The 14,617-nt window shown below is 42.3% G+C and overlaps 1 protein-coding gene across 3 annotated transcripts in view; it reads right to left on the bottom strand.

The window, feature by feature from the left end:
- The window catches only part of shcbp1 (SHC SH2-domain binding protein 1), a 50,305-nt gene that overhangs the window by 21,875 nt on the left and 13,813 nt on the right, over positions 1 to 14,617 (bottom strand). For all 3 annotated transcript variants that reach the window (XM_039795093.1, XM_039795095.1, XM_039795092.1), the window contains exons 4-8: positions 11,483 to 11,691; positions 11,247 to 11,342; positions 10,930 to 11,160; positions 10,647 to 10,824; positions 7,484 to 7,604 (exon numbers count right to left, since the gene is read on the bottom strand). In XM_039795093.1, coding sequence (XP_039651027.1) covers positions 7,484 to 7,604; positions 10,647 to 10,824; positions 10,930 to 11,160; positions 11,247 to 11,342; positions 11,483 to 11,691 — 835 coding nt within the window. The remainder of the gene's footprint in view (positions 1 to 7,483; positions 7,605 to 10,646; positions 10,825 to 10,929; positions 11,161 to 11,246; positions 11,343 to 11,482; positions 11,692 to 14,617) is intronic.

Raw genomic sequence — 14,617 nt, 5'->3', positions numbered from 1 at the left:
TCAAATTAATGATAATGTTAGAAAAAGTTGAAGTATACAGGAGTTAGTGGAAATAAATCCACAGCTGACCAATAGTGTCCAGGACCACCAAAGCATAATGTCAAAAATAGGGATGTCCCGATCAGCTTTTTAGACACCCTGATCCGATTTTTTTAATACTGAATTTCTGCTCCTGAGTCCTGATCCAATACTCATAGTTGCTCAGATAATAGAGCTGCACACGTTTCTTTTTTGTTAACAAAAATAACTAAGTAAACAAAGTAACTAAAATATGTCTTAAGCTTAATACATTTAACTTAGTGCAGGAAATTAGTTTTTCTCTCAACACCAAAACAGTTCTCTAAAAGGAACACATTTTGTCACTTATTGGGAGCAGTAGGCTAGATGGAGCCGGTTACCTCCAGGATCTGTGCTAAGGTAGGCTAGCGGTGGGTGCGTCAGACAGTTACGACACGCACAGAGATGAGAAGGGTATGTATGGACTTCTCAAACTCTGGGGGATACGGTGAATAAGCTAAAATTCCAATAAGTTGGCGTGGTCCTTTAAAGATCCCAGCAAACCCCCAACAAAAAAATAAACAAAAACTTAGTGAGGCCTCTTGTGCTTAATAGTCAATCTTTGATTTTCTTTTCATGTGGAGAATTGGAGTAAATGCCTCTAAAAAAGGGTACTAAGAAAGACAGACTTTTTTACTTGTTGCCAACGGCTGGCAAGCTACAAGACACTCTCTGGACAGACACTGTCTTGGTTTGAAAGTGCCGGCATCCAGGCAGTATGGCAGTGGTGCAGGGCATGTGTGATTAAAGCAAACGATCAGTTCAAGCTGATGTAAATGATTGGAGTAAGGAAATCGGGGTAAAAGCTGATCCTTGCTCAGTTAAAAAATGACAAAATCGTCTCTGATGATACGGTGATCGGGACATCCCGAAGTGTCAAAGTGTTATTCCTCTAGAAAAGAAAAAAGAAAACATTCCTTCTATTTTGTCCACATACAGGCAATCTAAAATAGCCTGGTTGACACCAGACCCTTCTCAGCTGTAACTGAGAGTGGGCCTGGGAAAGGTTCATTGACAGTTCATTTCCAAAGGGGCGTCACCAACGGACGCTGCTCAAATGCCTCTGGGCCTGGTTGAATGTAAACAAAAAGCTGCTCGCCGTCGCTGCGCTATCATTGTCGCGTAAAGCCCGCCTCAGCGGTTGTGATTGGTGCCTGGATTTTGGGGACATTGGAAATGGGTTTGAATGTGCTCTTTGCCAGACTGACTTGCAGAGCAAATCTCAAATTTTCCGGAAGTTTGCGAATTGCCATACGCACACATTAGTGATGTGCGCTGATTGGTTGAGCGAATCCCCAATACACACACATTAGAGAAGCGACAGAATCTCATATTCCCATATTCCAGACACTGCAATGTTTCCTTACCATATTCACTTCTGAGACTTTATGTGAGAAATAAACTATATAAAGCTCAAATATGGGCCGTTTTACGAAAATTGATGGCCAATTGCAAATTTGGTAAGACTGTGTGTCGGAGTTAAGCGGCGGTGCTACTGCCTCACCGCCCGGCCTGCCTTCCGTCACAGACCCCGGCCTGCTGTGAGCTCGATTGAGCTCCGTTACAGCTAGCAGCCCTGACAGAACTCCAGGGCGCAGTCAGCGAGCTTGTTACACCAGCAATCTCTTACCACATGTTACACACGTCACGCCACTTATACAACATCTAACTAAATGTCTTATAAAGCTAACAACGGTGTCCGATTTCAAGTTAATAAAAATTTGTGAAGATTAGCTAGGGGTTTCGTCAGCTGCGACTGTCCCTTCAATCCTAGCTGTGTGTAGCTAGCTACAAATCACGGAAAGTTAGCTTCATTTTCGGCCTAATTCGAGTATATTTACAGTTTGAATTTCGTCACGCCAGTTATACAACATCTAACTAAATGTCTTATAAAGCTAACAACAGTGTCCGATTTCAAGTTAATGAATATTTGTGAAGACTAGCTAGGTGTTTCGTCAGCTGTGACTGTCCCTTCAATCCTAGTTGTTTGTAGCTGGCTACAAATCACGGATAGTTAGCTTCATTTTCGGGCTAATTCGAGTATATTTACAGTTTGAATTTCGTCACGCCAGTTATACAACATCTAACTAAATGTCGTATAAAGCTAACAACTGTGTCCGATTTCAAGTTAATGAATATTTGTGAATTCCAGAGGCATTCTAAGAGGAGGCTAGCTAGCTCCATCCAGCCGCAGGCTCTATCACATCCAGCCGCAGTAAAATCGGTTTTGCATTCTATCACCCCTTTAAGGTCTCCTAATGGGGTATGTAACATTGGTTGGGCTGAAAATGGCCTGGTTGATATTTTATTGGCCCTTATGCATCCCTGTGTTTTGGCCCTATTTGTAACAAGAGCTTTTCTTCCAAATATGGTATGCTCATGAATATTTAGATGAGCAGCACGCTGATTGGTTGAGCGAATCCCCATACACACACACACACACACAGAGATGCGACAGAATCTCATATTCCAGACACTGCAATGTTTCGTTACCAAATTCACTTCTGAGACTTTATGCGACAAATCAACTATATAAATGGGCCGTTTTACGAAAACTGATGGCTAATTGCAAATTTGGTAAGACGTGTCGGACTTTAGGAGCTCCACAAAGTCTGACGAGAAAGCGGCAGCCTGCTGGGCTCCATACCCAGGGCAAAGTCACCCTTTGTGGATTACTGCACTACCGGGGCTCCGCGGCCGGCTACCGGCATAACTATAATATATTTATAGTTTGAATTTCGTCACGGCACTTATATCACAGCTATCCCAAGGACGTACAAAGCTAACACAGGGCTTCAGAGTGCGACCAAAATTTGTAAGGTGCAACTACGATTTATCCTAGGTCGCACCGGTGCACCTAACGTCCTCACATCTGCTGCCTCTCCACGAACAAAGCAATGTCGTTTATATCGCTATGGTTTAATGTTGCGTTACATGACCCATTCATTCTGTAAAGCCGTGCCTGTGTTTGGATCTCTCCTCCGCGCAGTCACGCCCCCATTCACTCACACACGGCTCACCTGCAACATGGAGAGACGTAGCCCCGCCGGTCCAAACTGCTTTTCGGCGAAAATCGCATTCACGTGAATCGTGTAGATCCGAAGATTTTTTTTTTTTTTTATGACATTTCATAGCCTACACAAGAAGTGTGTAACGCTGCCGACCAGCCAAAGCGCATTCCACCCGTGCTGGACCCATTCATAATGAGTCAGCCGTCACTCTAAGTAGAATATGCTTCAGTTCATCGCATCCCCCTCTCTCCCTCTGTCTCCCTATGTCTTTCAGTCTCTTTTTAACTTCATTTAATTTTTTTAAGATTTCAGCCTTTATTTTGATAGGAAAGCTGAAGACATGAAAGGGAAGGGAGAGGGGGGAATGACATGTAGGAAAGGGCCGCAGGTCGGAGTCGAACCTCTATATTTACCAACTGAGCTATCCAGGCGTCCTCTTTCTCTTTTAATCAGTCTGTTATTGTTGTTGAAAACAAGTGAAGGAGCTTTATTTTTTATTTATTTTTTAATATATCCTAGGCTATTAATTTCAGATAACTTTCATTTACATGTGTTGCAGCTGTATATTTTCAAACTGGTAAAGGAAACCCCTTTCTTTGCATTTTATTTTAACGGAGTGCCTATTTGCACCCCCGGTACGAATAGCCTCGGCCACACAGCTGAGCTATTCACACCCTGTGACGTAACAACAAAAACACGTTGCTCGCGTGCACCGAAATCATGGCGGACATTCATCTTCCATGACGGCAAAAACTGGCAAAGTTTTGTCTCTAAAGTTTATAACAATTGAATTTCTAGCGGAAAATGGATACTACAGTTGCGCTTTCTGTCTTCAGTGAAAGCATTTGTTAGCTAGTACCTATTTTTTGTATACAGTACCGTTACCTAGCAACCGAGGCTTGAAGAAACCAAGTGGTAAACAGTTATACGTTCCGTAAGAGCTGCTAGGTGATTGGTTAGTACGCTTACCTTTGGTATGGGAGTTTGGAGTTCGATTCCACTGTGAGGCTATCTTATTTTTTTATTTTGGATTGGATAATTTGCATGCAATTGCGCAAGTCAGGGCCCGCAAATGCAAATTTCTTTTTTTTTTGCAGGGTGGTAGGGGAAGACTCATGAATATGCCTGCTCTGGTTGGGTTGGTTAGGTTTAGGCAACAGGAGTGGGATTGGTTATGCTTAGGGTAAGAATGTCAGGGCAATAATATTCCAAAAAGGTGTAATACATGAGTAGTATGGATAACCGTGTGTAACTATATGCCAAGGTACTGTAAATGCACAGGGGTGCAAATAGCATACATTGATATTTGTACCAGACGGGGTATTAATAGAACACATTGCTGTGTGCACCGGCGGGGTACGAATAGCATTCATTTCTAATTGCACCAGGGTACGAATAGCACTTCTAATTGCACAAGGGTACAAATAGCATACACCGCTAATTGTACCAGAGGTACAAATAGCCTCACCCTTATTTTAATCACAATCTGTTTTAATAAAAGAGCTTGTGAAAAGTGACTTTGACTTAAAACTGAACATTTAGCCCACTCCACACACACTCAATACAGAGCTATATATCGTGTATCGCCATTCAGCGTTAACAGCGACGCAAAGAAAAATTTGGGTGCACCTAAATTTTGTGCTGGTGTGCAGTGCAGTGCAACCAAGGCAAAAAGTTAGTCTGGAGCCCTGTAACAAAAGCTAACAGTCCGATTTGAATTTAAGGCATTTTTATGAACGTGAGGGGTCTTGTTAGGAGGAGCAGCTAGCTAGCTATGTGTCCCATTCAATACAATGGGAAAATATCGCGGCTAGCTAGCTACACTTTCGGCATAACTATAGTATATTTACAGTTTGAATTTCGTCATGCCACTTATATAACATCTACCCCAAGGTCTTATAAAGCTAACCGTTGTGTCAGATTTCAATTTAAGGCATTTTGTGAACGTCAGGGGTCTTGTTAGGAGGAACAGCTAGCTAGCTATGTGTCCCATTCAATACAATGGCAAACGATCGCAGCTCGCTAGCTACGCTTTCGGCATAACTATAGTATATTTACAGTTTGAATTTCATCACGGCATGTATATTACAGGTTCCCCCAAGGTCTTACAAAGCTTAGCAAACTAATAATTTAATGCATTTTTGTGAATTTCAGAGGTCTCGTAAGGCTAGCTAGCTCTCATTGATGGACTCCAGCTCACCGCGGGCTCTATCAATGAGACTCGTGGACAAGAGGCGTTTATTATATTAATTATTGGCCTCACAGCAGGCCACGGTCTGTGAAGGAGGACAGGCAGGGCGGCAATGTAGCAACCCAGGCAGCACCGGCCGCTAAACTCCGACACACAGTCGGACAAAATTAGCGATATATTTTCGTAAAACGGCCCATATTTGAGCTTTACATAGTTGATTTCTCGCATAAAAAAGTTTCAGAAGTGAATTTTGTAATGGAATAGCAGAGATCTGCGCGACCTAGATTCAGAAGACTACCTGATCTCAGGTCAGTTGTGTAGCCTATGTAAATGTTGGGGCGTGACCGTGACAAAAGGTACAGATCCTGGGATGTTGACGTCAACTTCTAGCTTTGTTGAGATTCTCCCGTTTTCAGTGGCAGTTTCAAAATATGAGATTATCATAGTAAAGGGGTGTCAATGGGATTTTGAGCTTCTATGTATGTCCTATTTACCCACCAAATTGTCATTATTCAACTATGACAAGGTAAAATCGGTTTTGCATTCTTGCATCACCCCTTTAAAACACAACAAAATGTTGTCAATATCCTTAGTTTACCTAGACAGCTGATCCTTTTTCATTTTTACATTAATGACAATTTGATTAATGACAAATTACAGTTTGTCAGTTTTACAGATATCACACATAACATTACACAGCTAATGAACAGTTCCACAGACATAACACAGTGTGCATCTCACATCACATGTTCACTCACTATGACCACTACTACTACTGTCATTACTAAACATTGTGCCAAAATATCAACAATAATGTCGCCGTCAGTGGGCTTATTTGCTAGCTAACCTTAGGAAAAATCCAGCACATAGACGATACCTTAGAGTAACGTTACGTGAAACAGTCGATTTAACGTCCCTGCTCATTTACATACAGTTTAACAACAAAACTAAATGCTGAGGGAACATGACTATGTTTTTTCATGTTGTTTTTGAGCAGTATGCCTATGCACCCCACTAAGCTGGAAAAGGTTTTAAACAGTAAGTGAATATAGCGTGTCGGGGGAACACAACGTCTATAGACAGTATACTACAGCGGGGGGGCAAAGGCAGAGGGTCCGCAGGGTTAGCTAACGTTAGCTGTTAGAGTTTGTTTTGCCTTTTTTTGCTCACCAAATGCTGCTGCCATCTTTACTCGCGCTGAGTTTTTAAATTCCAGCGGATGAAATGCACATGACTTGCCTCGCTGACTGGCTTTGGGAGGGTCGGATGTGTGCGTTCAGATGTGCGCATGCGCGTGTCATTCAGAACACAAGACAAAATAAGAGTGTTCTTGCAAAACAGAACATGGCAAAATAATCATTTTTTCTCGATTATACTATTTTGGTGATCGTTGGGAGTCGAAATTGAAATCGAAATTCAATTAATTGCACAGCCCTAATGTACGGCCATAAAACGAGAAGGAATAAGTGGTCGAACGAAGTCATAGATTAATATTGTTTAGCACCTGGCTGTTAGAGGCACAAGCTCCTATGGTGGTTCAAGAGATTCAAGGTGTAATAAGTAATGTTGCAAAGGGACAATAAAGCTTACTGAACCATCAGTCAAAGAGCCAGACCATTATTCAGCCGTCGACGCTACAGGCTCCTTTGCATATCTCCATTTATTCTGATTACGTTTCGGCCCCCAAGCCTTCAAATCAACAATCTTTTTTATTTTTTATTTTTGATTGTTGATTTGAAGAAGGCCTTAGGGCCGAAATGTCGTCAGAATAAATAGAGATATGCATATGGAGCCAGAGTGTGCAACACTTTTTTCTTATTTTCAAGTCTACCTCCAGTTATCATCTCACTACAACCCACTACTTTTCTATATTATATTACTGAAGGATTTTATTCACATAGTATCTGCAGATCTTAATGATTTCATTCACACAGTATCTGCATGTCTGAATTTCTTTAGTTTTGGACACATTACAATCTAAAATGGCAGACAGTAGCCCACATGCTCCTGCATCATGGCTCCATATGATTGAAAAGAGACATAGCACTGACATCAGATCATGTTACAACACTGTGATTGTTATATTTACTACCGCAGTCATGTGTATACAAGATAAAGGGTAAAGAACACAAATCGAGCTATTTGAGGTACTGACTGATTATACAAATACTGTCTCAAAAAACGAATCATCCATCTGATAAACACAGTGGAATCAGCTTTGTACCTTCTACAGTGATGGAGTCTGGTAGGAATATGGAGCTGCTGACACTATAGATCCCTGGGAGAACAATGACCATGTCACCCTGATGGCATGTTTCCACCGCTGACACTGGGTCTTTATGGAACTAAACACACACGAAAACACACACACAGACACACGAAAACACACACACAGACACACGAAAACACACACACACACACACACACACACACACACACACACACACACACACACACACACACACACACACACACACACACACACACACACACACACACAATCCCATTTTATTCAAATTAAATACACCCTGAAATAAATAAATGAGGGAATATAAATACATTTAAAAATAATTAAAGCTGCAAGCAGCAATGAATGAGCCCGCACCATCTGGCAAGTCAGGGGTACTGGCCTGCCCACATGGTCCTGCATTTGCACGATAAACGAACAGTGCGGGGTGATGTATAGGTGTATTGCAACCACTTCCAAATTTTGCATCTGAACACGATCATTTGCCGCCACACCAGTGGACGAAAGCTCAAAAGCTTCGCAATTTAGCTTTGGCAAGGTCTTTAAAAATTGTACTGACCAAATTGCAAGTCAATCGGGTTAAATCTGTAGAAGGGTTACGTTAACGTGCATCGCCTGCAAATGGTCCAAAACCTTCAAAAAAATAAAATAAATTCAAAATGGATGACTTCCTGTTTGGTTTAGGGTGTGGCTCCAAGAGGCATGATGTATATACAACCAATTTCATACATCTAGGTGAAACGCACTGCAGGGGCTACTTCTTTGAAATTTTGTAGGGGGCCCTATTAAGCTAATTTGCCACACCCAAGTCTGTAGATGTCTAGGGACCAGGACGGTCATCTTGCATGAAAAAAAATTTGGGGAAGATTGGACTATGCTAATCCGATTAACAGCAACTACCCTTTTCAAGGCGTAACATCAGAGTTCACCGTGCCCTTTAACACAGACTCACAACCTTTACAACAATGCATCATCAAGGTCTTAAAGGTAAAATATAGGGATGCACGATGATATCGGCACGACATCGGTATCGGCCGATAAAAGCTTAAAATGGTCATCATCGGCAGATATGAATATTTCTGCCGATGAGCCATGCCGATAGGGTGTCTTGTTTACTATGCGCACATGACGACCATGAACGTAGCATGAGCGCCAGCAACTTAAACTTCCAACATGTCGGCTGTGTGGAGGTATTTAGAATGTAAAACAGATAACAAACTTGCTATATGCAGTACTTGTAAAGCACAAGTGATGCGAGGAGGCGTGTTCCACACTACAAATATGATTACACATCTCAAGAGCCGTCATCCTGAGCAGCACCGAGAAAAGTAAGAAGAAAAAACGCCGGCAAAAACCCATCAGCAGCCTCTACTTCAGTCCTTTGACAAAGCTAGAAAATACAGCAGCGACGACCCAAAGGTAAAAGTTGAATTTTGAATGTATTGCTCTTGATAACCAGCCGTTGAGCGTGGTGGAGTCGCGGTATGCTATGCCCAGGCTATGCCTAGCCGGCGCTACTTTTCTGATGTGCCGTTATCTGATCTCCAGAGTGTTGTCGCCAGTCACATTGAAAAGCTCCTCGCGGCGCTAGTCACATTAGCTTTACCACGGACAGCGGACATTTGGACATCAAGCGTGAGTCCTGTTAGCATGTTGAGCCTCACTGCCCAGTGGATAGACGAAGACTTCACCCTTAAAAAAGCTGTCCGACCTACACTCACAGGAATGCTCCGGTTCTCACACAGCAGCTGCAATTGCATCTGCATTTGATAATACGCTTGTGAAATGGAAAATAGAAAGAACGAGTGCATGTCGTGACAGTGAACGGCTGTTTAGCGTTGCCTCTGATGTAAGGCATTTGGCAGACCTGTTCAAGTAGGAGATGAGTTAAATTTTTTATTTGAAAATTTATTTTTATTTATTTTACTCCTAAGGACTGAAGTTTGAAGTCTGAACTTAAAAATAAAATGTGGCACTGGCATATAATTTATTCTCCTCCAAGTTAAATAATTGAACTATTTTTCAGGGGTGAATGTCTGTCTACATTTGTAAAATTATACATTTATGGTAGAATCAAATGTTGTTGGTCTTGTGTATTGCCTTATCTACAACACATGACTGTAATAAGGTAAAGGTAGTACAGGAGAGATACTTGGATTTCTCTTCAGTAGAATTAAAGTGAACAGTATATCAGGTGAAAAATGTGTATATACACATCGGTATCGGCCAAAATGAGTTTGAAAATATCGGCATATCGAATATCGGCCAAAATCCAATATCGTGCATCCCTAGTAAAATATGTAATATATTTACGACATTAAATCCCAAAATTACCCCAATGCGTCATCAGATATTAAGGAAACATGCTAAGTTGAAATACTGTCTTTTCTGACAACAATGCTAATGCCAGTATTTTCTCGTTTTGAAAATTATGTTCTGTGACGGAATGTCTATTTGAGTTTTGGCCTGTGTGTTGGTATCAACTGCCCAGTTTAAAAGCCAGGCCGGGTTGCCAGATATACCTGTAAAAACATAAACCCAGCGCGCTACAGCTGTGGTACAGCCATGGAAGCAGCAAACAAACGAACAGGATCAATGGATTCTACCAGACCTAAAAAAAACCTTGCCATGTTTCTAACAGTTGTGTGACCAGAGATGTAACAAACCCCGGGTAAATATTGTTGATGTATTTGAAAGATGGAGACAGCTTAGAGCCCAAAAGGACGTAGAGTTGGCTAATTTCCTCCTGAACAGGTAAGCATTAGCTTCAGGCTAATTTATCACGGCTACTAGGGACAGGCATTTTATGTCATTTCAACATTCGTGTACTCACATTGAATTATATAGTACTTGAGTTGGTTACTCACAAAAAATTGAGACACAGCCAATAAAGTGATCCCGACTTGTGGTCCAAAACAAAAAAAATGCATGTTCAATTAAAACTCACAGACTTCCTCTTGGGTTTAGGTTATGGCTCCAAGAGGCTTTTTGTATATCTGTTCATGATACATATACCCACCAAATTTCATACATCTAGTTGACACTCACAGCAGGGGTTACGGTCCCAAATACATGGACAAGCAAGACCATCTCTGCATCCATCACGATCTCTCTGTAAGTGTGTGTGTGTGATACTGACCTGAATCTCTGTGTCCTCAGAGGAACACAGTGGCAGCAGTCTGTCACAAAGGAGGGACTGGAGCTGGATAGTGCTGCAGGAGGCTGTGACCACATGGACCACCTTTATACCTGATGCTCTGAGTCCACGGCTCTGCACACACTGTTGCCTGGCATTGCCTCTGTAGCCCAGCACATACCTTGAGAGGAGGTGATGGAGGTGAGGATGATGAAGATACTGAGGGAAGAGGAAGTAGTAGTAATGATGTAGGGCATTTGATAAACAATCTCAACACATCTCTTACCTCAACAGGGGGTTCTCAATAATGTGAAGCTTGCGTTTGAACGTCTCCAGCTGGTCGTAGAGCTTCAGGCCCTCCACCATGGATACATTGTCCAGCTCTGAGTCTGAGTCAGTGCTGAGGCCACTGCGCAACACAGAGAACTGCTGGAAGCACTGAAAGCAGTTTTCCAGTAAGGACTGGTACTCTGCCACCAGGCCTGCTGGGACTCTGTCTTCTAAGATGTCGTAGTAGCTGAGAGAAGACACATTCTCAAATAGGGAATGGCAATAAAACAACACTTAATACTACATTATCACTCAGACACAAAGTGTACTCACAGCCTGAGACGAGGCTCCACACAACGAACAAAGTAGTCAAAGTCATCATCTTCATCTTCCTCATCCCACTGCCTCCAGATGTGTTTATAGAAAAACCTGAAGATAGAAGGGATAGAAGAGGAGAGAGGAAGAGAAAAGGATGGCACAACTGGGCAGTAAATCTTAAACTTTGTTTAAAAATGTGGACAAACATTAACAATTGAACTCCAGGAACAGGATCAACCCAGGAGTCCCACCTGAGGTGCTCAAGAGCGAGGGCGGTCTGATCAAAGTCCCCAGACTGCTCATAGACCACTTGGAGCTCCTTTAGAGGGACTTTGTGCTCAGTGGCCTCCAGCAGAGACTTCATGGCCTCCTCAGTGAGTTCACAGCCTCTGGTGTCACACTGCAAAGGCAGCACCAGCCTCACAGAAGCCTTCAGATCCTTCAAGTCCACATCACACACCTGAAATCATGAGCAGCTCTTCAGCAACTAACAGAAAATTATAAACAGCTGTTCACTGGAAATTGGTTTAGCCCAACTTTCTCTGGGGTTACAGATTTATTTTGGCAGCTACTCAACTATAACTTGCGTGTGTCACATCAATGATCTGTTTGTAAATGATAACCACCTTCAATCCAAATCCTCAGCAAGTTTCTAAAACTAGTAATAGTATACTAGTATTCGAACGATTATTCCATCAATTAATCAAGTAATCTGATAAAAAATACTTTTGCTTTACATTTAATAGCAATAGTAAATATACATAAGAGAGGTTTCCTTTTTTAGAAAAAGCAACATTTGCATTGCTTAAATAGGGCTATTCAACTATACTGTTCAGGGGGACTTTCCAGGGTTTTTCCTGCATAGAAAAAGTTTTGGCATCCCCAAAGAGATTTTAGCCAGCGCCAAAAGGAAAATCACAAGCGCCAAAAACGTCCGATTTCCAGCAGCCAGCCTCCCTTTTCCCACAACAATTTCAGGCCTCAAACATAAAGATATAAAACTGTAATTTTTGTGAAGAATCAACAACAAGTGGGACACAATCATGATGTGGAACGAAATTTATTGGATATTTCAAACCTTTTAAACAAATAAAAACTGAAATATTGGGCGTGCAAAATTATTCAGCCCCCTTAAGTTAATACTTTGTAGCGCCACCCTTTGCTGCGATTACAGCTGTAAGCCGGCAGGGTATGTCTCTATCAGTTTTGCATGATCGAGACTGACATTTTTGCCCATTCCTCCTTGCAAAACAGCTCGAGCTCAGTGAGGTTGGATGGAAGGCGTTTGGGAACAGCAGTTTTCAGTTCTTTCCACAGATTCTCGATTGGATTCAGGTCTGGACTTTGACTTGGCCATTCTAACACCTGGATATGTTTATTTGTGAACCATTCCATTGTAGATTTTGCTTTATGTATTGGATCATTGTCTTGTTGGAAGACAAATCTCAGTCCCAGTCTCAGGTCTTTTGCAGACTCCATCAGGTTTTCTTCCAGAATGGTCCTGTATTTGGCTCCATCCATCTTCCCATTATTTTAACCATCTTCCCTGTCCCTGCTGAAGAAAAGCAGGCCCAAACCATGATGCTGCCACCACCATGTTTGCCAGTGGGGATGGTGTGTTCAGGGTGATGAGCGGTGTTGTGTTTACGCGTAACAAACATAATAACGTTTTGCATTGTTGCCAAAGTTCGATTTTGTTTTCATCTGACCACAGCACCTTCTTCCACATGTTTGGTGTGTCTCCCAGGTGGCTTTTGGCAAACTTTGCCGACACTTTTATGGATATCTTTAAGAAATGGCTTTCTTCTTGCCACTCTTCCATAAAGGCCAGATTTGTGCAGTATACGACTGATTGTTGTCCTATGGACAGAGTCTACCACCTCAGCTGTAGATCTCTGCAGTTCATCCAGAGTAATCATGGGCCTCTTGGCTGCATCTCTGATCAGTCTTCTCATTGTATGAGCTGAAAGTTTAGAGGGACGGCCGGGTCTTCGTAGATTTGTAGTGGTCCGATACTCCTTCCATTTCAATATTATCCCCTTGCACAGTGCTCCTTGGGATGTTTAAAGCTTGGGAAATCTTTTTGTATCCAAATCCGGCTTTAAACTTCTCCACACACAGTATCGTCCGGCCCCTGGTGTGTTCCTTGTTCTTCATGATGCTCTCTGGCGCTTTACACGGACCTCTGAGACTATCACAGAGCAGGTGCATTTATACGGAGACTTGATTACACACAGCTGGATTCTATTTATCATCATTAGTCATTTAGGTCAACATTGGATCATTCAGAGATCCTCACTGAACTTCTGGAGAGAGTTTGCTGCACTGAAAGTAAAGGGGCTGAATAATTTTGCCGCCCCACTTTCCAGTTTTTATTTGTTAAAAAAGTTTGAAATAGCCAATGAATTTCGTTCCACTTCATAATTGGGACCCACTTGTTGTTGATTCTTCACAAAAAATTACAGTTTTATATCTTTATGTTTGAGGCCTGAAATGTGGCAAAAGGTCGAAACGTTCAAGGGGGCTGAATACTTTCGCAAGGCACTGTATATACACACATACAGCTGGCGCTGAATTGACTGGATCTGCATACTCTGCTGTAAATTGTGTTTGCATAGTCAGGTTGTACCAGACACTCCCGGTGACCATTCTCAGCCTTCTGCCGGTGCTCTGACCACTTTTTTCAGTAACGAGTAATCTAACGCGTTACTATTTCCAAACCAGTAATCAGATTAAAGTTACTTATCCAAGTCACTGTGCGTTACCATTTCTGTCATTTTCCTTAGTAAAAATATATATTTTTGCTTTCTTCTTGCGTCTCGGGGAGTAAAGTCACGTATGCGATAAGTCACGTTTTCAGCATGAGGACAGGTCACGTTTTCAGCATGTGGACAGTTCCGCGTGTACCACGCGACAAGGCAAACGTAAACAACAATGGAGGGAGGAGAGGACCGCCGCTTTCTAGCTGGAAATACAGTCACTATTTTGAGTTTGTGTCAGCTAAAGATGGCAATATTAAGGTTCGTTGTACACTGTGTGCTGGTGGCGACAAAGTGCTATCTAGCTACGAAAACACTACGTCAAATTTGCACTGGAACCATTTGGAGTCGCAGCACTGCAGTCAAACTTACAGAGCAAGTTCCAGCAGGTGGTGCGAAGCAGAGAGAAGGAGGTCCCCCACCACCCAAACAACAAAAGCTAGACATCGGTGCAAAACCAGTAAGTGGGGGAGAGTTGAAGAAGTTGGTCGGGCAGTAGGCCTATGTTGTAGCGGAAATGCTGCCCTTAAACACTGTTGACTCGCTCTCTTTCGTGCCATAATAAACCAGATCCCGACTACTGGCAACGCCGAGCTGCCTCACAGTAAACCGTAAAAGTAACTAAGT

The sequence above is a fragment of the Perca fluviatilis genome, chromosome 3 (assembly GCF_010015445.1).
Source record: "Perca fluviatilis chromosome 3, GENO_Pfluv_1.0, whole genome shotgun sequence".
Taxonomy (NCBI): Eukaryota; Metazoa; Chordata; class Actinopteri; order Perciformes; family Percidae; genus Perca; species Perca fluviatilis.
This window is presented reverse-complemented; position numbering and strand designations above follow the sequence as displayed.